Below are 23,002 nucleotides of genomic sequence, written 5' to 3' on the forward strand. Positions count from 1 at the left end.
TAATGACATGCAAAACTCATCAGTGTAAAATTATTGAGACAGGAAAGAACAATAGAAATCAAGAAACCCAATGTTATTATCATCTACAATCAAACAAAGAAGAGTGAATATATCTGACCAAATTGCGTCATATTATAGTAGACTGCATAAAACCGTAAAATGGTATAAAAAAGCTGCAATGGAGATCATCTTTGGTACCATGCTAGTCAATGCATGGGTGGTACAGAGTAAATGGGGCTAATAATTGTCTACCCATCCTTCAATTCAGAGAAAGTATAATCTACAGTTTATTGAATAGCAAGACTACTAAAGTAACAAAGGCACCTGGCAGAATTCATACATTTTTGTAAAATGGAAGGTCAAGCAAGGAAAGTTTGCAAATATTGCAGGGAGTGTTACAAGAAAATTTCTGAAAAAGGAGGAAAGAAAGAAGCAGACCGGAAGGCAAAAAAAGTTAAAACATTTAGTCAAGATTGTGAAAATCAACCCGCTTTGTGTAATCTAGAATGCTTCAACATAATTCACTGTAAACAAAAATAATTATATTTGAAATAAAAACTGTCAACAATTGGTTCCTTTTTCATTCCAACTACTATGATTTTATATACCCCACAAAAACCTCAATAAATAAAAAATATTGATCCTGGGCTGACACTCTGTAGATAAATATATATGAAGGATTGGTGAATCCGATAAAATGCCAAAACTGAATATAAGGCTCATAAGCACAACGAGACACCCGTGGGTCACACAACTGATGATAATTAGCTGCAGCGACCCACCGATGGATCGCTTTGCCCAGTGAACATTAGAGCAGCAATCCACTGGTGGGTCACACCAGCGTGAATGGGTTAAAGCCTTTATAAGAAGATAACCTACCACTAGAACTTTGAACAGATCTCTTACACAATCAGCTGTTGAAACTTAAGTCACAAGAAATGGATTTATGAGTATTCCTAATACATATCCATTAGAATACACATTTTATACAAACTGCTACTTCAGCAGATCTTCTCAATGAGCGAATGGTGTGGAATAATGGGTGAACCATTACATTGGTCCACATTTTCCCATGGGAACATCATCCTTAGTTTCTCAAGATGAGGTTGCCTAAATTGTTAGTAGTTTGGTAGTGCACTTTATAATGGATTGCCAACACACTTTAGTGATGCTGTTAGAGTTTTTGTTACTGAGTATACTTTATAATAAGCAAAGCAGTCTGTCCTTACCCCCCTATTCTTAATTCCATTGGTTTTTCTCAATGGGATCATTTGTAGAACCCTGTTTACATTTAATAGTACAGAAGAACTCAAGATACTTCAGCAGGTCTGTATTGCTATCATTGAGAAAGCTTCAGTCACCTCTACAAAGTGACTACCAAGTCTGACCAAAGCTTGAGTTCAGGCAGATGGATGTTTTGAATGTGCATAATTTAAAGAGCAACTAAATAAAAATCATACCTAGTTCTTTGGTGATTATTTTGTTCTCCCTAATTTATTATCCTCACTTTATTGATTTTGTGTGATTAACTACGTGCAATACTTGAAGTGGCTGTATCTTAATGACAAAAAGTATAGTTCTTAACATTATGCCACATGATTACAACTCCTTGTATATGTAATATTAAACTTCATATTCACAATTGACTAGTACTTTTTTCTAGTACTACACATGCTTCCTAGTTATGCATTTGTTAATATTTAATTTTTTCAGTTCTTCTTCAAACAGGTTATTAAAGATGAATTTGTGTATAGATATTAATATTTTATGCCTCGTATAAATTTTAGTAAATAATTTTTAATTATCTTTGTGAAAATATAAATTTTACTTATGGTATAATACTTTTTTTTAGGAGGAATGATGTTCCAGTATTATGTTAAAATTGTCCCAACAATGTTTGAGCATGCAGATGGAAGTGTATGTCTCTTGACTTTTTATTATACTTCATTTTCTCATTTTATTAGTTATTTTTTTTCTCTAATCTCATTTATTAGTTATTTTTAAGTACCTAATTTTATATAGAAATAGTTTATGTATTTAGCATTGCTTTCATTTTAAACAGTTTATTCAAAGTGAACTGGTGAAACACACATGGCCTTACACAAGACCCCTTTATCAACATAAACAATCTAAAATATATTTATTATGCTAAACTGACAACATAAAACAGCACTAACACCAAGTAAAGAATAGTGGAAGGACCCATTGCATGTCCAGTTATTGCTGTTGCTTCATACAGTTTGTATGGCTGTTGATGTCATTACTCTGTGAAAGTACTGTATCTGTACTGTTACTAATATGACTGCTTTACAGTAGGCATTAACTCTTTTATAATTCTTGATTTTAATATTTTCTTTATTCAGTTTTAATGGTTTGTATGGATTTCCAAAAACATCGATATTATCATTTTTATGATGGCTTTCTCGAAGAAATGTTGGACAATAAAATTAAAGTATTTTATATTACTTGATTTCAATAACATCTGCATCCACTGTATTTTCAAAACACTCTGAAATCTCATTAATTTTTGCTATTTTTTAAGAATGGGTCTTTCTTAATTTCCCTGCCTAAAGAAGTCTTAATTTTTCTGTATAGAGTTGTTAAAGTGAAGTCATCACTGTATGCTCACTAACTAAAAAATTAAAAACCTTTTGCAATTGACTGCAACAGATAATTAAATGTAAAGTATACAAACGAAGCTGTCACATGGTGTGATTGTGATCACAAATTCCTTGGTATCATATACGCGGGGGGGGACAAAATAATGGAAACATGATATGAAAGTTTCTGTAGTGGCCTGTACAACGTATCTGTGAACATGCAGTGATATATTTTTTTTTTTTTTTTTTTTTTTTTGTTTCTTGCAGGTAGTACTGTGAAGGAAAGATGATAAAAGCTGATTATTTAGAGGTGATATAAAAAGGTACATGAAGAAAATTACCACCCTGTCAAAATTCCAAAGAAGTTAAATAAATTTTTAGTGCACATTTAGCAAGAGCATGGCTAAAACTGCCTATTTGTTTAATATATCCAGAGAAATGTATGGAAAGTGATATTGGCATTCACGAGGCAAACTGTGGGAGAAAATCGAAGCTGACTGAAAGAGACTGCCAGATACTGAAAAGAATTTTAGCCCAAAAATGTAAAACTACTGCCTCAAAAATAATTGCAGAACTTACTCAGCAATCCAGTTTTTAGCAAAACAATTTGCTGAGGACTTCATGCAGCTGAAATTTATAGCAGAGCTGCTACTTCCAAGCCACTCATTACTGATAGTAATGCTAGAAAGAAGATGCAATAGTGAAAGGAGCACAAAACTGAACTCTTGATGATTGGAAACATGTTATATTTTCAGATGAATCATTATTCATACTTTTTCCAACGTCAGGGAGAGTTTGTTTGGCGAATGCCGAAGAAAATACATCATCCTGACTGTCTTGTGCCAACTGTCAAACACGGGGGAGGGGGGCCACCAACAGTGGTTTGAACAGCAATATCTTGCTATTCTTTCGATCCTATCATCACCCTGAATGGGCAAATTACTGCCACTTACCCTGATATTCGAGCAGGTTCATCTCATGATGAAAACAGTTTTTCACAAATGATGTCATGTTTCAATATGATAATGCTCCAATACACAGCCAGATGTGTTCAGTCTTGGTTTGAGGAGCATGGAACTGAGGCTAAGCATAAACCATGGCCTTCACAATCATGAGACTTAAACATTGAGCCATTGTGAGCATATTTGGGAGAACAGTGAGATTTCCTCTGTCTTCATCACTCAAATAGCTTGAAATGTTCTTCCCTGTAGAATAAAGATATATTTTAAAAACAAACACCATATTAGTGCATAGCTGTAACTCTTATCACAAGTGTTTCCATTATTTTGTTCATCCCCCTCCCCCTGTAAATACTGTGTTTTTCTTGGCTTATTAATCAATCTGGTCATGGGGAAGACAGGTGATCGTTTTGATTTTCAGAAAGCTGTTATTGTTTGAGCACATTTAACCATCTCTAAACACTTTTAACCATCTCGAAAGTATGGAATAAGTGGAAGAAAAGGATAATGCAGCTCTAAATGGAAGAAATGTGCAGAAAGTCAGTACCCCAAGAACAAGACCACAGGAATTTAAAGCAAACATCAGAATAGAAGGTTCAGTGTGCAGCAGGTGACTAAAATATTCAATTTAGGCAAAGAAAGTCCAATTTCCAACTGAACTGTGGTGGAATTGAAGAATATGGGATTGGTAATCTTGTGCATATACAAAAGCCACTCCTGTAAAAGATCAAAATATTCAACTGTAGTGATATTTGTCAGTGCAAAGACTGGACTGTGAAAAAACTGGACAGTGATCATATGGTCTTACTGGTAGTTCGATTACACATTTTTACACCAATGGTAGGGCAAAAGTATGGCCTGAACCTCATAAAGCCATGTGTCCACATTGATTCTTGTTCTCTACTGAAGCAGGTGGAGGGTGATATCATGGTATGGGGTGTGTTCTGTTGGTATGGACAGAGTCTGCTCGTGCTGTTAGAAGGTCATGTTATCCCCAATGAATATCTTTCTGTTGCATTAGACTAACAACACAACTATTCACCACGAAAAGAACTATCTGAATGTCCAACATCTACCCATGTCACCTAATTCTCCAGATCAAATCTAATTGAGAATGTCAGAATGGGATATATTCAAAGGGCAGTTTGGCATCACAGTTCTCCGCCAGCTGACAGATATCCTGGTGGAAGAATGGTCAAATCTGGAGTTAGACTTAGTATCACCTAGTCATCAGACACATAGGGGAATCAGTATCATGATTGTTGTATAAGCTGTAATTCAGGCAAAAGGTGGCCCTATGAGATATTGAATAAAGGTTTCTAATTTTTTGGCCAGCGAGTGTATCTTGATAATCTTCACTGTTTATTGATTGATCTGATAATTCTTTTCTCAGTGTTAACGTCAATGCATAAACTGTGATAAGGCAAAAAAAGTGATGGCATAAACTAAAGTAGCGATTACAATAAATGTTGTTTTTCTATATACAAAGGGTAGGAAAGTTTTGCAATACAGCTTTGTTTATTTAATTTTTTCAAAGTAATTTCCTCTACATTCAATACACCTCTCCATCCTCCGAAACCAATCTTTAAACCAGTTCTGCCAAGCTTCACTATGGAGTAAAGCACACTCGTTGTCCCAAGCCCGTAGAAAGGCCTCATCACTGGAAAACCGCCTCCCTTTTAGCTTCATTTTCACATGTGGGAACAGTGCAAAGTCGCAGGGAGCAAGGTCTGGACTGTAGGGAGGGTGCTCGAGAAGTTTCAGTCCTGTCGTGGTCAAATATTCGGTGCAGGCTTTGGCGCGGTGAGCTGGAGCATTATCGTGATGGAGGTACCAGGTATCCATTCTTGACTTTGGCCGCAGGTTCTTCATAGATCCAATGACTTTAGGCAGGCATTGTTCAGTATACTACTTAGCTGTGACTGTCTTCTGCGTGTCCAAAACGACACGTTCCACAATTCCACTCGATTTGAAAAATACAGCTATCATTTTCTTCTTTACAGATCGGGATTTTCTGACAATTACGGGTGTGTCGTCATCATCAAAGACCCAAACTTTGTTTTGAGCCTTGGTCGGCAGATCGTAATAGTACAGCCAAGTCTCGTCACGATGTTGTTCACATACCGAGATTGTCCCTTATCAAACTTTTTTAACATCTCCCGGCACCAAGTCACACATCGTGTCATCTGCTCTTCAGTCAGTTGATGCGGCACCCAGAGAGAACAAAGTTCCTTCACGTGCAAATGATCTTGCAGAATCGAACGAATTGCTGGTGCATTTAGGCCCAAAGTATCCTCTATCTGTTGGTAGGTCACTCGCCTGTTTTCGTCAAGCATTTTCCTCACAGCAGTAACGTTTTCCTCCGTAACTGACGTTCGTGGCCTTCCCGGCCTCTCAGAATCCTCCAGAGTGAAATTTCCCCTTTGGAATTCTCTATACCATCTGAATATCATTGTACGATGTGGACAATCATCATCTAGTGCAAGAGTCATTTCTTCTAAGCACTGGTCTATGGTTAAACCACGCACGAAATTATACCACAAAACTGTCCTTATCTCATTTCGTGACCACGATGCCATCGCAAGCACTTTACACTCTCACTACTAATGAATAACTGAGCCCATAGACTTGGCGCGGCGGCTATTATGCACGTATGAACATGTCTCAACATGCAGCAACAAGCAGCTTCCTGTGATTCATTGTTGCGTCATATTGCAAAACTTTCCTAGTACCCTTTGTATTAGCATATGCTTGATTGGGACTTCACAAAAATAACATTACACAGAATGATAACAATATCTGTGATCGCAGTAAGTGGTATAGAATGCTGTTTTAATAAAGCAAATTAAAAAGCATGGGCATCAGTATATGATAGTAATGTTCTATTTTTTGCATTCTATTTTTCTCTTGTTTCTTGAACAAAGGCACAAGAATTGATATAAGCCTGGTGGAGCCAAATTGGTCACTGCAGAAGTACAGTACTTACATATTCTATTTGACTTTGGTTTGATTTCGCGTGAATAAATAAAAGTTAATGATAACATGCTTTATAAGCTTGCTTTCTTGCATCATATGCTGCTACTACTACTAATATTAATAATAATCAATTCCAACAAGTACTGTGATCATTGAAAAGTTCAGCTCTGACATCAGGGTATACAGTGGCGGACAAAACTGCATCACATGTGAATTTTGCAAATGTGTTTTGCGCTGCATTGTGGGTTGCAGAAATGTTCGAAATGCATTTGTCAGATGGAAATCTGACAAATGCATTTCGAATCTCTGTGAATGAAATCCAATAAAACAACTCCACCTGATATACCTAATTGCCATAAATATCTTCCCAAAGGGTGAAATGTATAATTAATGGAAATATGAGAAATCATGCAAATGGCAATCGTGACAACCAAACATAAATTTTATTGCATTTATGTGTACAAACTGAAATGACAAGTTAACATAATAGTATTGTGTACTGTAAATCAGCAAAATAAGTCTTCGATATTTTGTTGTTCTTCCTCGAGCTGCAATTACAATTTTTAATTTTTAATAGGGTTCAAATGTGGATTGTTGCAGGGCCAGTCCAACACTATAATGCCAGCATTTCTGAGGTATGACATTTCTCCCTAAAGGGAGAAAAAAAAGAGGGAAAACATTGGTGTATGTTTTAAGCCTTGTGAGACAAGAAGACAAACTCATCATTAAATCTAAATAGCATAAAACGTACAGTTTTTGCTGTGTGGCAAGGTGCTTAGTCCTGTTGAAAAATGCAGTTTTGGATGTCTGTTGTGATGCCTAATAACGGGTTTTCAGGCACTCCTCCAAGATAGCGGTGTAGGTTTCTGCATTCACAGTTCCATTAATAAACTTAATGTCACACCCTTTGCTTGTTATGCATCCCCAGACCATCTGACTGGTGGGGAACTTTACAGTCTGTGTTATGCAGTCAGGATGGCATGCCTCCGATTTTTGTCTTCTGACATATTGCTTCCCATCTGAGCCATGCAGGTTGAATTTCGATTCATCAGAAAAGATGACAGTGTCCCATTGCTTTTTTGTCCTTGAAACATGCGTCTTAGCCCAAGCAAGTTGCTTCTTCCTCATTTGTTGGGTCAACAAAGGCTTCTTCTTGGGCCAATAGGCATACAGACCACATTCCGAAAGCCATCTTTAGATAGTTCATGCACTTGTTTCAACACCAGAAGCCATCTCAAAGTCCAGTTTTAGATCAGGAGCACTAGCATGATGATTACAAAGGCATAGCTGTTTCAAATATCTATCTTGGGAAGGTGTAGTCACTCTCTTCTCTTCACATCACTGGCTAATGCTCCTAAAAACCAAATAACAAATAAACATCACTGGTTTCACGCTTTAATTTTAGCACCCGAGATGTTGTTGACTTGGTGGCAGCCTATTTTATCGGCAATTTGTGTGGCATGTGTAGAAAGCTCTTCCTGGGACAGAGCAACAGTTACACTTTTTTTTTCTTGGTGTCAACTGAACATATGGAGCCATGCTTACACCTCCACAAAACAGGACACTAATGAGCATATATACCTTTCTGATGCCATATGAGCATATATACCTTTCTGATGCTTTGCATCAGCTGTTTCTATAAATACGGCATTTCTATCACTGTCTGATGCAATGTAATATCTACTAAGAAGGCTAGATCTTGTACCCAATGCTGATCCTTCAGAATTAATACATCCCGACCTTTGTTGACTTGGTGGCAGCCTATTTTATCGGCAATTTGTGTGGCATGTGTAGAAAGCTCTTCCTGGGACAGAGCAACAGTTACACTTTTTTTTTCTTGGTGTCAACTGAACATATGGAGCCATGCTTACACCTCCACAAAACAGGACACTAATGAGCATATATACCTTTCTGATGCCATATGAGCATATATACCTTTCTGATGCTTTGCATCAGCTGTTTCTATAAATACGGCATTTCTATCACTGTCTGATGCAATAGAAGCATTATCTGATGCCATGCCTTTGCTTTGCGACAAAATGACTGTAATCAAACAATATCTTATAAGTTTCATTACAAATGTTACTTTTTTTAAGGTGATGCAGTTTTTTTTTGTCCGTCACTGTAGTTTGATCTATACCAGGAGGTGTCAAATTCATTTGGGCCACTGGCCATTTTCCTTATTAGTGTACCTCATGCAGGATGCACATGACCTACAAAACCTTGCCATTGCTAAGCCTAAAGATGCTCTTTAATTGCTCAGTCATTGCCCGTTGCCGATTGATACTCGCAGCTGAGAATGCACTAATAACTAATTGAAATGAAATAAGTCTGAATAAACAGAGTGAATAATGAAAAGCAAGTTTTATTCCAGATAATACAATATTTCAGAAAGGGAATATACATGAAATTAGGTAATCCAGGCCTTTTTGCCAGACACTTGACTCAGTTTGCTTGCAACCAGTTTTGCGAGATTTGGAGTCAGATTGAGAAGACGCAACCTTCATTATGGAAGAAATATTTGTCAGTTAGCCTTGATCTGGGGGCTGTTTTGTTAGCTTTCATATGCAAAAACAGTTGTTCACATAAATATGTGCTCCCAAAGTAACATAGAATTTGTGTGGCAAACTTTCTTATCTCTGGATATTTTTGCCCTAAATATGAGTAGATTTTTGGGATCCCAACTTCTCGGTATTTCTGTATTAAAATTGAGTTATCCTGTAGATCATTTAGTTCCATTTGTATGGAAATGGGAGCTCTCTCAACATTAAAAGAAAAAGGACACCTGTGAAAAGAGAAAAAACCTTCTTGGTGCTCCTTGAAATCTTTAAAGCACCTATCAAGTTAATCTTTAATCTTTTCTATCCTGTCACAGTATCCCCATAACTTATTTTTTAACTGATTTTTTTAATTGTTTACACATAGAAAAGTAAGTCAGAGTATCCTCTTTTAATTGATTTTGCCACACAATCAACTTTTTTTGAAAACTAGCCAGTGCATCGTGCATGTCTGTTATCAACTGATCTTTCCCTTGTAGTTTGATGTTTAAATCATTTAGATGACCTGTAATATCTACTAAGAAGGCTAGATCTTGTACCCAATGCTGATCCTTCAGAATTAATACATCCCGACCTTTCATTTCTAGGAACAGTATTATTTCTTCCAAAAGTAAATAAAAAAAAAACCTCTTTAGTACGTTGTGGAAGACAACCAACAAACCTCTGTGTAGTGTGGCAGCCCTTCAAATTCACTTTCCAAGTCCTTAAGAAGGAGAGCAAACTGGCAGTGATTCAGTTCTCTGGAGCGATGAAGTTCACAGTTTTCTTGACAGTCTTGAGCACATAGTCCATTTTCAGTATTTTCAAACACAGAACCTGCCGATGAATAGTACAGTGGAAAGATTGCAATTTTTGTTTGAACAGTCCCACCATCGTGAAGGTGCAAGCAGAGGATTTGGCTGTCACAGACCGTCCGGACTTTGCCAAAATTGGCAGTTTTGCTTCTAGTGTTGATACAAATCCTTTGATTTTGACTGTCATTGCTGGAGCACTATTGGTAGTCACAGCCATGAGTCTCTTGAGAGGAAGCTTGTATTTCTCCAGGATGCTCCATATGATGTCACAAATGTCTTCCCCAGACTCATGGATGGGAATCGTTTCCAAAAACTCTTCAGTTACTTTCAAATTGTCATCACAGGCTTGAAGAAACAGTGCAACTTGTGCCATGTGTCTTGAATATCATTACTTTTGTCAAGTGCAATTGAAAAACATTGAAATGTTGCAGATGCTTTCTGCAATTGTTCACACAAGTTGCCTTCTATTTTGGTTATCCTTTCAGCCACTGTGTTTCTTGACAACGAAATTTCTTGGAACACTTTCACATTTCCAGAACAGACATTTTCAGCTGCTTTTATCATGCATTCGTTAACCCCGGAGCCTTCACTGAAAGGTTTGGAAATTTTTCCCAGTAAATAGCTGATTCCATAACTGACTTTCATTACCGATTCACTGCCTGTGTTAATTTTTGTAATTACATTTTGTTGCCTTCAAAGTGAGTTCTTCATATCCTTAGTTTTATTCTCTTAATTTACCCTCGAAGTGGGAAAGTTCTTTGTGAATTGTATCATAGTGTCATTTAATATTGTACTCTTTGGCGACATCACGTCGGAATCGTGTATACAGGGTGTTTCAGTTAAACGTTTCAGAACTTCTAAGAGGGGTAGGGTACATCCTGACAACTCGAAATCATATAGCAATGTGGGGTCGGAAATGCTTTCCTGAAGCGGTGTTGTACACAGAAGCACCATGAAGAAAAGAGACCGTAAGTGAGAAATCGTTTTAATAATACATGAAAAGAAGCAAAAGGTACATGGATTAAAGTAAGTGTTCGAAGTTTCTTCCACGAGCTACAATGCACGCCTCACATCTCCGACGCATTGACATCCGAACATTCTGGAATACTCCAGGCGAATTTCGAATTTCTTCGGCAGCTACTGCGAATTGTCAACAGGGGTGTCATAAACTAGCGATTTCATATGACCCCAGAAATAAAAATCAAGACATGATAGGTCGGGTGACCGAGCACGCCAGCGCACGGGACCACCATGTCCGATCCTCTGTTGACCAAATGTGACATCCAGGTAGTTACGAACATCTCCGCTATAATGGGCAGGGGCTCCATCGTGTTGGAACCACATTGTCTGTTGCGTCGATGCAGAAATCTGTTCATCTCTCAAAAGTTGTGGCAATACTTGCTGCAGAAAGATCAAGTAGATAGGTCCGGTTAGACGACACGGTAACAGATAAGGTCCGATGAGGTGATCTCTCATAATACCGGCCCATACATTGACTGAAAATCGAATCTGTGCTGCACGACGTCGTATTGCATGCGGGTTCTCGACCGCCCAGATATGGTCGTTATGCATGTTGAAAATTCCTTCCCTTGTGAAGGATGCCTCCTCGGAAAACAACACTTCAGCAGGAAAAAGGGGGATTTGTAGCACATTTTGCGAAAGCAATACGAGGTGCATAATCCTCCGGTTGCTGTGTCTGGACACGCTGCACGTGAAACGGATGCATGTCTTGTTCTCGGAGAATCCTCCAGACGCTGCAATGGGAAACCCCGACTGCATTTGCTAGACTTCGTGTACTCGTTCTTGGATTCCCCTGTACATGCTGCAGCACATTGTTCGACGGCTGGAGTCTGTGCTGTTCTTACCCTGTCCCTGTCAGCTCTTTCAAATGAACCTCTCTCAGCTAACCTCTGTTGCAGTCTTGCAAAGAAATTATGACTGGGAATACGCCTCGTCGGATATCGTTCTGCGTACAAACGCTGTGCGGCTGGCCCACTACAATTTGCAGCCCCGTACGCCAAATGCATATCGGCTAACTCTGCGTTCGTGTAATCATCCATCCTACTAACTTGCCGTTCTTGTTCAAGAAATTCGAAATTCGCCTGGAGTATTCCAGAATGTTCGGATGTCCATGCATTGGAGATGTGAGGCGTGCATTGTAGCCCGTGGAAGAAACTTCGAACACTTACTTTAATCCATGTACCTTTTGCTTCTTTTCATGTATTATTAAAACGATTTCTCACTTACGGTCTCTTTTCTTTATGGTGCTTCTGTGTACAACACCGCTTCAGGAAAGCATTTCCGACCCCACATTGCTATATGATTTCGAGTTGTCAGGATGTACCCTACCCCTCTTAGAAGTTCTGAAACGTTTAACTGAAACACCCTGTATAAGAGTCACAACATGAAACTGTTTGCTTACTGACTTTATTAAATAGAAATGGCAACACAAATATTAGCTCATTCGCATTACAATTTAACCAACTCGAACAGTATTAAAGCTGCAGTAAAACTTACTGTCAGCGTGAAATGGTCACTTAAATAGACAATAGAAAATTCTGGAAATTGTGCGATCACAGACAGCAGTGGAAAGTGGTAGAAACACATTTTAGAAACATCATTATTTTCCATTAAGCCAGTCTGACACCCCTGGTCTAGACAAATGCAAGACCCTTGGATTGCATCAAGGACATCCAGTCAGACAAAACTTCCAGCTAAAGACTGGTGAAATGATTGCAGCCATGACAGAGGGAGAGACAAATATCTGGGAATAATGCAGGCCCACTAGCTAGAATACAAGGAGAACAAGGCCTGCCTAGCTGAGAATTACCATCAGAGACAGAGCAGCCTACAAAAATCAAAGCTGAATGGTTAGATTGTGATCACAGCCATAAACACTTATGCAATCCCAGTACTAACGTACTCCTTCGGAACCACAGTTCGACCAACACTGAGCTGGAGGAGATTGAGATTGACCAGGATTATGATGACCAAAAGCCACCAATGTTTATGGCACCATAGTTGGCTATCGAGAGACTGATCATAGCTCAGAAAGAAAGAGGGAGAGGATTGCCTGACCTCTTTGAACAAGAGAAGGTGATTAAGAACCTGTGCAATTACTTCCAGGAAAACAGAGCACCAATCTACCAAGTCAGTCTTTCTTATTGCTCACAAATGGCATGCAACACTCAACCTCAGCAAGGAGACACCACACTGACACAGACAGAAGAAACAAAGACAGAAAGGTGGACGAAGAAGACATTCCATGGCAGACACTATAATGACCTCCATCAAAACTACATAGATAAGATGACTTCCAATACTTAGCTCATGAAAGGCTCTTCTGTGAGACCAAAGGATTCATGCTTGCTATCCAAGACCAGGTAATCAACACTAAGAACTGCAGTTAATACATCACCAAGGACTCTGAAGTCAGATGACACATCTTGAATTTTTGTAATTATTTTTAAAATATTCATGATCCAATAATCTTTTAGTTTCGTTATCACCATACCAAAGCAGCCATATCAGTCACAGGAAAGCACATCTGACTTTTTGGATGGAAAACATCTCTGGTTGGAATGGTGAGCTCATGCACTGCTCAATTTTTTTCTCAACAGAGAGACACATTGCATAAAGTTGTTAAAAGTTAGCTTTCCTCTTATGCCTTTGGTGAAAATTTGAAAATTTCATGGCAAAAATTTGCCATGAAACATAGCCTTAATATGTATAGAGAGAAAACCAGCTTGATAGCAATAATGAGGTGTGAAGTTCTTCATTTTGACTTTGCACATATAAAACAGCTCTGATTGAAAATAAAAAGTTGTGTGCAGGCTAGAAATTTAACAATATACATACCTGCTAATAAAGAGAAATAAATAAATAAATAAATAATAAAAGCTAGATAGCCTCTCATGCCATTGGTAAAATTTTGACACATCACTTTACCATTCCCAGGCGAGCTGTAACTGTAAAACAAATGTGAAATATGGCTATAACACATATGGAAGGCAAACCAACTCTGACAGCAGGAATTTGTGCAAAGTGTTCCAACAGTATACTACCGGAACTCATTAAGGGGAAACAGTTGTGGCTGTTACAACAGCAGGTAAAATTCAATTCCATTTGATAACTTACATTTTTATTGAATGTAGAAATGCCTTCAATAAATAAAAAAGAAGCTTCATTTATTAAAAACTTCAAATAAGCATACCACTCTATATTACATGAAAAAATAGCAAATTTTCATTATAATGACATTTGCCTGTGGTTGGTTTCAGTAGTATTTTTGAAATTGACAAGCTATTCACTAGTTGCTAGACTCAATTCCTACTTCAAATTTCATTGTAAACATATTTCAAATAATCTATACTGAAATGCATATAAAACCCTATATCATAGTCAGAAAATGGTAAAAATTTCAAAATACATTTTGAATTATCCAACATTGAATTAACAAACATATACTATGTTTATATAAAATGATAGCAATTTAAGTTGAGTCAACTTATATTAATCGAAATTATTTCTAAGTGAGCCCAAGCCTTAATGACTGAAGTTGGTCTCCTCACTGGTGGAAACAGTGTCTACAGGACAGATATTGCAGAATGAGTACAATTTTCAGATGGTGTGTTGTACATGATATGGGCTTTATTTTTGTGAATAAGAACAGGAAGTAAGCATGATTGAGAAAAATTATATTACTGTATGGTGAAGAAAATATTTAACAACGATTCAGCAATATTGACATGAAAGAAGTATATATTACCTCAGTAGGACATGACTAAATGTTGCTGCATGAAAAACAATTTTCAATTATACCAATATACAAAACAATAAAGAAGCATTTAGTAGGATTAGAAGTACTGGAAGGTAATGCAAAACAGTCAAAAGTGCCTTCAAATTTTTCAAGCCAAAAAAAAAGCTATAATTAATTACCAACAAGAAATGAATGGTAATTCTGATGGTAATGGGTGGATGAAAAATGGTAACTAGTAATGAAGCACAGGAAAATGGTGATTATGTGATAAGCTGAGATCTGTGGTAAATGTTCTAAGGGAAAATATTCATCACACTTTTTATCATTATGAAAGCTTGGTATTGAAGAGTCTTCAAATGATGTCTTGACATAAAACAATACATTTGCACAAAACAACATAGATTTTGTTTTAAAAAGTTTGTTTTATGTGGCGCCTCCGTAGCCAGGTGGGAAGGAGCAGCAGTGCGTAGCACATGCTTCTTGATTAGACCGGGGTTCGAGCCCGTCACCACCAAATACGGAGGATGCGGAAAGGTCAGGGAATGACCACCGCATATCCTGGCCTAAGTTGCTAATGCTCCTAAAAACCAAATAACAAACAAAACCATTGTTTTATGTGATGTAAAGACTTGGTATATCCTTGACATAAAAGTTTTAAATGAATCCATAACTGAGGTACTTTCAAAACTTCCCAAATCCAGCAGTCGATTTTAAAACACCACCTTTTCTGGCTATGTTTAAGAAAATGAGCGAATCTGACAAGCTACCTGAGAATTGGAAAATTTATTTCCCTGATTAGGCATATTATAAAGCAGACCATGATCATGTATGGTAAAAATTTCACCTTGGAGCCATGAAAGTTTTTACTATGCTTCATGAACACTGAGAAATTTGTTTGGTCATGGGATTGTATATTGCTATTTCTTGAACAAGATTAGCAACTTGTTGATAATAAGCAAATAATTACTTAGAATTTCTGGGTTTCATAATTCATACATGATGAACTGGACCCTGTAAACAATTTGTACATGATGAATTGGATTAGATAACAGGTTACTAAACATGTTTAGTTATTTGTAGATAACTATGTTTGTATAGTTGTTTGAAACAAACTTTTATCTATATGTATTTGCCAATATGCTGCCTAAAAGAAGATTAAATGTAATATTTGATCTATGCATTGGTCTTCCCACACTTTGGATAACTAATTTGATGAATTATTCTAAGTTAGTATTCTAATTCTCTTATGTTATACCATCAGTAAAATCTTTCTGAAGTTAAGAAAATGTTCCATAAATTGTACAAAATATATTTTTTAATTTATTTAAAAATAAAATTTATTTTATTTTTTAATTTAAAATAAATTAAAAATTAAAAATAACTCATGCCATGGGGACAGTAGATTTGAAAACAACCCAGTACCTAAAGGATTAAAATACATTTTTGTCCATTCACACTGTTTTTTAAATTGGATGTCGTTAGGGATGAATAAGGTGAAAGGTTCAACCAAGGCATTATTAACTCTGGGAATGCATGCCAATAAGTGGCACACTGATGGTATGACATTTATTCAAATTTCTTATTTCTGCATTCTTACACTTATCCAAGTGGCACAATTTAATTTTTATAATTGTAATGACCAAAAATAGCAACCTTCTCACAGAGAAGGTTGTCAACCCCATGTATAATGGACGCATGCTATCATGAAGGTGGAATCCAACCATGATTGTTGACTTTTACAAAAAAAGAAGTGGAACTATACATAAGAAAAAAAATTATTTTAATGAATTATCTATGTTAATACTTTTTAGTTTTAATATTTCTATATACTATATGAATGTTTTATTAATGAATAAAAGTTTATTCTTAAATAACATTTATTGTATATATGCCTGTACATCTACTTTTCTTGAATGAAAATAACAGGTAACAAAAAAACTGTACATGCTACAACTTTTTTTCTTGCCATGTTCTTGATCAGCATTGCATTTTTAGCTGAAAGTAGATTATTTTATACTTCTTTCCAGACTCTCCATACTAATCAGTTTGCAGTAACAAGGCATCAGAAACAAGTTACCTCTCAGCTTGGAGAGCAGGGCTTGCCTGGTGTGTTTTTTATATATGAATTGGCACCATTGATGGTGAAGTTTGCAGAGAAAAGAAAGTAAGTTCTAAGTTAAAATGCAGAATAATCTTTTTCTATATTTATTAAAATAAAAGTTGCACATAAACATTATTATCAGTATTTTTGGTTTAACCTTTGCAGCAGTATTGATATGTTTTCCACATATGAGCCTTATGTGATGCATACATACATATATGCATGTGTGTTTTGAAAATAATTTTAAATAATATGACTGTTTGTTACAAATTGTCTTAATCTTCTAGTAGGGACATCTGTTATGTTTTCAAGTAATATTAGACACAGTTTATAATAGATAGCAGCACCAACATAGTTTAGAAAATCTGAGGAGGAGATTACCTTATAGCTTCAGTTGTCCAAGTTGGACTCAAAATTGAATAAAGTGATAAATTAATAGATGCAGACGACATTATTACATAAAAATTAGTTTTTTTTTTTGTTATTGTTGTTGTAATGTTGATCAACCAAGCCAAAATAAAAACAAATTAATATTTAAAAGGATTTATGTTTACTTCTCATTTTTACTCTTTGCAAACTTTTCATTTTCACAGAACTTCAAAATTCCACGAACAAACTTGGTCTGTAAGCAGAACTGGCCACTAGTGGGAAATGGAACTGCCCCAAGCCCACATATTTAGTGAACCCACAGCTGAAAGGGATTAAGAAAGTCATTTTATATAGCTCCGTTGCTACTGATAGATATATATCATGCAGTAATGACCAGGTTTGGGGTTTTTTACTCCATCATGTAAAGGGATCAGTACCTGCATCATGCAATGAACCCTACAAAGAATGCACTATGAATAAGAGATCTTTGCAAAAGCTGAACACCAATGTCTGGTGTTAGGAATGTAAAGAACTGATGCAAGATTTGTGGCAAGTCATGTGGTCTGAGGAGTTCCAATTATGCTTTTCAGCCCCAATGTTTTTTGAATGTGCATATGGAGTAAATTACATGAGGCACTGGAACATTCTCTTATGTACTGACAGTACAAATTCTTGGCAAGGTGTAATATTATTAATCAGATAATCTCATATCATTAATCAAATAATCTCACCCGAGAGTACTGTGAACACTCCAGAGCATCATCAGATCAGGTACATCAAGCAGCATTGTATGTTTATCGCTATGGACTGACAACTTTCAAGATAATGTAACTATGCCTTGCATTCGTTAATGTTAAAACTCATTTGCCACTTTTCACCCCATCTAATTAATTTACCTAGATATTTTGAAGTAACATATCCTTATTAATGTCATTATCCACCCTGCTCATCTTTATATCATCAAAAAACTTACACATCAAATTTTAAATACCATTATTACATTTAATATCATTAATAATTATTAAAGTGGTTAGGAACCCAGCATTGAACCTTGTGGGATCCCTCGTAACATTAGTCCAGAAACAGCATGGTGACTGTTTATAACTGCTGTCTCCTAGCACTCAACCAGTCTCCTTTGTCTATAATAGTAACTTATCCCTAATGGTGTGTTGTGCCAATTTATATGGTCATTCACGTGAAACAGTATTCTCATAGTAAATAATCAGGTTACTTCACTCTTTGAACCATGTTTGAACATGAATAGAAGACAGCTTGTACATTTCTACTCCATAGGGACTTCCCCTGAATGCAGGGATGCTCTTATTATTATTATAGTTTAAGTTAAGAATTAATTAACTTATTAATTTTAGTTGCAACAGTTTCTTTTCCAGCTTCCTTTTAGTTTTCATAAAATCATTTAACTATCGATCAGTATTAGATCTGGTATTCCTATTTCTAAAAACTTCTTCAGGAGTGTATCTTTTTCAATTTTGGCAAATTTGAAAGAGACCATTCACTTCATAAATTGCCTTAATAATGGATGCCTACAGGTTGGATCTGAAGCAAATGACATTAATGCAGTATCATTTATTATATTGACCTATACCTGATTGTAGGAAATAGCTTTAAGGTTTTCCACTTTTAGGATTGAATAAACCATTTAAAATTGCTAAACAAACATAGTCAAGTGCCTAATTTTTAAAATTTGTAGAAAAGTCCTTTTGTTACTGTTCTTCTCTTTGCTGTCTTAGCCAAAGAATTCTCATGTCTTATAATCATGCCTAATCCCTTAGTAATTTTATTGTGGACTTATTTATATTTCCTGTTGGATTCTATATGCTCTAATATTTTATATTCACTGTCTCTAAATTCATCAGTTTATCTGACATCCATTTTAATCTAAACCTTGGACATTATCTGATAGTTAGTATCAAAAGTTTAATAGCTGCTATAATTACTTCCCTGAATAGTTTCCACTTACATTTGTTAACAGCATCAGTTTGTTTGAATTTTTTAAAATGTCTGAGATCATTGTAATCACCTTTGCAAAAACAAAATCCCTTCCATTTCCTTTGGTAATTATTCCTTTGAATAAAACTCACATCAATTTTGCCTTAAATTAAATGACTTAAGTTAATTTATATTTTCCAGATCATTCATGCATTTTATGACCAGTGTGTGTGCAATAGTTGGGGGAGTCTTTACAGGTTAGTGTACAAGATTTATCTTGAATTTGAAAACAGTTTTGTTGAGATTGTTCTGTATATTTTCCTTAAAATATACCATTAAATGGTAACAATAACCATGCTGATATTTAATGGTATGGATCTGTAAATTTTACACATTATTATTCAGTAAAACATGTCTCGAAATTATCTTTTATTTACAAAATATGCAATGTATATGTTATTGTATTAATTGTTATTAGAATTAAAAAGTACTGGCATAAAAAATTAACACTAATGACAAAATTTGGCTGAACTCCAGATTAGGATACCCCTTCCAACATGGCGAGGGCACCTCCCACTCAGTGCTGCGATTGACGGTCAAGATCTGTGACTGGGTGATTATTGCGAAAGCGCTTTCTTTCTCATTGTTTTGTGCTGTCGAGGAGGGGAGTGCTTGCTTAGATAGGGTGTTTGTGTTTATCTCTCCCATCCTGCTGTTTTTGAATCAGAAAATGAGTTCACGATCTAAAAAAAGTGGCAAGTTGGGGGGGGGACACCCTAGGCATATCAACCTAGGAGGACAGTGGGTGGAGTCATAACTTATCAATCACTGCTTTCTCACTGTTTTGCTAGCCGCCATGTTGTTTTACCCAAAATTTTTTTCCCAACATTCTGCATATGACACTTCCTACGATGACAGAATTGCCATAAAAAAATTTGTATTTTTGGTAACAAACTTCAGATCCAGGTGTTTTTACCTGTTGTTACTACTGTAATTCCTTGTGAAGATCTAGCATGAACTTTAAATACCTTCTACTTAAGGTATTGCGCCTCCGTAGCCAGGTGGTAAGGAGCAGCAGTGCGTTGCACACGCTTCTTGATTAGACCGGAGTTCGGGCCCGTCACCACCAAATACGGAGGATGCGGAAAGGTCAGGAAATGACCACCGCATATCCCGGAGCAATATGGCCTTAGTTGCTAATGCTCCTAAAAACCAAATAACAAACAAACTTAAGGTATTGATATGTAAAGTGAGCCAGCACCTTACCTACTGTAATTTTAAAATCATAGAAAATGCACTGACAAAAACAACTTTGAGATCAAATTACTAAGAGATGGAAGGTAGCATTGCCAGAGGAAGGGGATTTTCATTGACTGCTCTATGATGAAATGGGAGGTATTGTTTTGCAAACTATATATAGATTTGCATACACTACCATTCTAGGGTTAATGCAAGTTCTTCAGAATATTCAAATTAAAACTTCTCTATGCATTCTTAGGAAAGAATTTACTGAAAAATATTGATGAAATTAACAGTGTTACAAGGCCATCTTCGGCCCCTTAGTGGTAAATAACGTGAGATGAAATTATACTATGTATAATTAATATACAGTGGATTCTGGTTATTCACCGGTTAATCGAGGCAGCCGTTTATTTGGGGCAAATCTTAAAAAACAGAACCCAATCAAGAAAATAGCCAGGGTTTACTTTGCTTAATTGGGACAACATGCCGTATAATCGGGGCAGGAGACCACAGCACTGGAGATTACCCTACAATTGTCTCTGACCGTACCATGTGGTTCAGTCGAATTTCTGGAGGTCACAAGCATAAAACAATAAAAGCAATTAGCAGTCACCTGTTTATTGGGCTTTTCTGTTATTGCAAATTATCTTAAATGGATAGTAAACTATCTTATTGAATTTTGGATAATACCGACAGCTGGAATTCTGTGGGTTATTATGGTGAAATGTGTTTACACTTCCATGGAATCTTCAATCATAAAAAAAATGAATTTTCAGACTCTTCTCTTCATTCTTATTTTAAAGCTTCGTAACTTGTTACTCGTCCTCACTTGCATGTATCGTGTTACTTGCAATTTGTGTGTGCCATATTTTTTGTTCTTGATTGCTTATCTTTTTACTGTTTTAAATTTTAACCCCCACCCACAAATGTCAGTGAACAGACATGTCAACTAGTTAGTATGTACATATTACAGTACATATTATTCAGATTATCATGTATATTCTTCCGATTTTCACGTATCATTTAATTTTTTTAATTGGTAAGGTAATAAAGGGTAAATTTCTGCTTAATATATCTTGGCTTTTATAGCCTGTGAATAATATTCCTCCTGTTTTTGCTAATTAGAATCGCTGTTTAATAGAATTAAAATTCAGTTCACAAACGTGATCACAATGACCAGCGCTTACTACACATCGTATAGTGAACGGTACTTTACTTTGGTGACTCCACCATAACATGATTTGATTGTACAGTGAACCAATTGTAAAGCGGGGATCACTGTATTTTTACCTTCTTTTACGTGAAACTTCGGATAACTGGGGCAGCCGCTTAATCGGGCCAAAATGCACTAGTCCCGATGCGTCCCGAATAACCGGAATCGACTGCACTTTGTACTATTATAATAATACTTTTTATAATAAAGTATAATCTGTAATTATACTTTGTATAATTATACATAATTAGACTTTGCATAACAGCTTTAAAAAAAGTTTTTTGGTTATTGCAAGCCATGCCATTTTCACATAATGTTCTTTTTTCTTTAAAATATATCTACATAGCTGCCAACTCTTCAGATTAATGAAGGAGAATCTTTTTCTTTTACTTAATTTGACCCCTTCATCTCACTGTCATAATATAATTGGTTTACAAAGAGTCTCCATATTTTTTTTAAAGCATAGTTTTTCTCTGGCATTTCCTTTTTTGAAAACATTAAAATTGTAATTTTTAAAAATTCTACAAATCTCTGCTTATTTTCATTAATGAATTACTGTCAGGTGTGTTACACACTACATTGCAAAATAGAAATGCATGCTAATAGCATTGTTCTCTGTCACATATATGTATCCTTGATCATATATGATAATGTGACTGTTTCCTTATACTTGTGTGCTGCAAAGCTAATTAATGTTTCACCGTAATACTATGAGTAGTAAGGTGCCAAAGAAATAAGACAATTTCTGTGGATGTATTAAGCAAGGTTTTTTGTATATTATAAAATCTGAAAAAGGTATGTGTTTGCATACATACTGTATGTTAATGTAATTTTTCAGTTTTTTTTTAAAGTGATGGAAAATGCAATGTAATTGGACGTTGTGCAGTGCATAAAAAAAATACAAAAATAGATGTACTATTTCATAGTGATGATGTCTTATATGCTAAATACTTATTTTCATCTTTTGCCATAGAACATAATCTTTCTTTGAGTTGTGTTGATTGTGCAGGTGCATTGTACAACAAAAGTATGTTTCCCAATAGTGATAGTCAAAAAATATGGTTGTTGAAGAACAAAAACAACAGGCATTGTTAGTGAAATTGTATGGATAGAGAAGGAAGAGGTGGTGATGGTTCTGAAAATGAGCCATTTTTGATTGCTACAGATGGTAGTGATCAAAGTTTCCAAATTGTACCCGTTGCGGTGACTTTTTGTAATAATAAAAAAATAAATTCTCAAATATATTGGTACAAATGTTTAGGGAAGATAGGTAACATCTAAAGGAATGTGAATCGCATAGGAACCCTTAACTGGAAACATCACCGTAAGTCGGTACATGGCGCTATTCATCAGTTCGGGAGAGGGAAAATTTCTGGTTTACTCATTCAAGCAGTAGTCGCCGCACAAAGAGCATGCATTGATATACGAAGTGTGAGCTGGCAGACATGCACCTAGTGTATGGATTAGCAGAGGGCCCACAC

General features: G+C 36.0%; 1 protein-coding gene across 3 annotated transcripts in view; it reads left to right on the top strand.

The window, feature by feature from the left end:
- LOC150083606 (endoplasmic reticulum-Golgi intermediate compartment protein 3-like) overlaps positions 1–23,002 on the top strand; it is a 103,574-nt gene that overhangs the window by 75,292 nt on the left and 5,280 nt on the right. For all 3 annotated transcript variants that reach the window (XM_090377378.1, XM_090377377.1, XM_090377379.1), the window contains exons 10-12: positions 1,853–1,917; positions 16,674–16,810; positions 19,268–19,323. In XM_090377378.1, coding sequence (XP_090233504.1) covers positions 1,853–1,917; positions 16,674–16,810; positions 19,268–19,323 — 258 coding nt within the window. The remainder of the gene's footprint in view (positions 1–1,852; positions 1,918–16,673; positions 16,811–19,267; positions 19,324–23,002) is intronic.

Source organism: Mastigoproctus giganteus, chromosome 7, assembly GCF_048544385.1.
Source record: "Mastigoproctus giganteus isolate SK-2022 chromosome 7, ASM4854438v1, whole genome shotgun sequence".
Classification (NCBI taxonomy): domain Eukaryota; kingdom Metazoa; phylum Arthropoda; class Arachnida; order Uropygi; family Thelyphonidae; genus Mastigoproctus; species Mastigoproctus giganteus.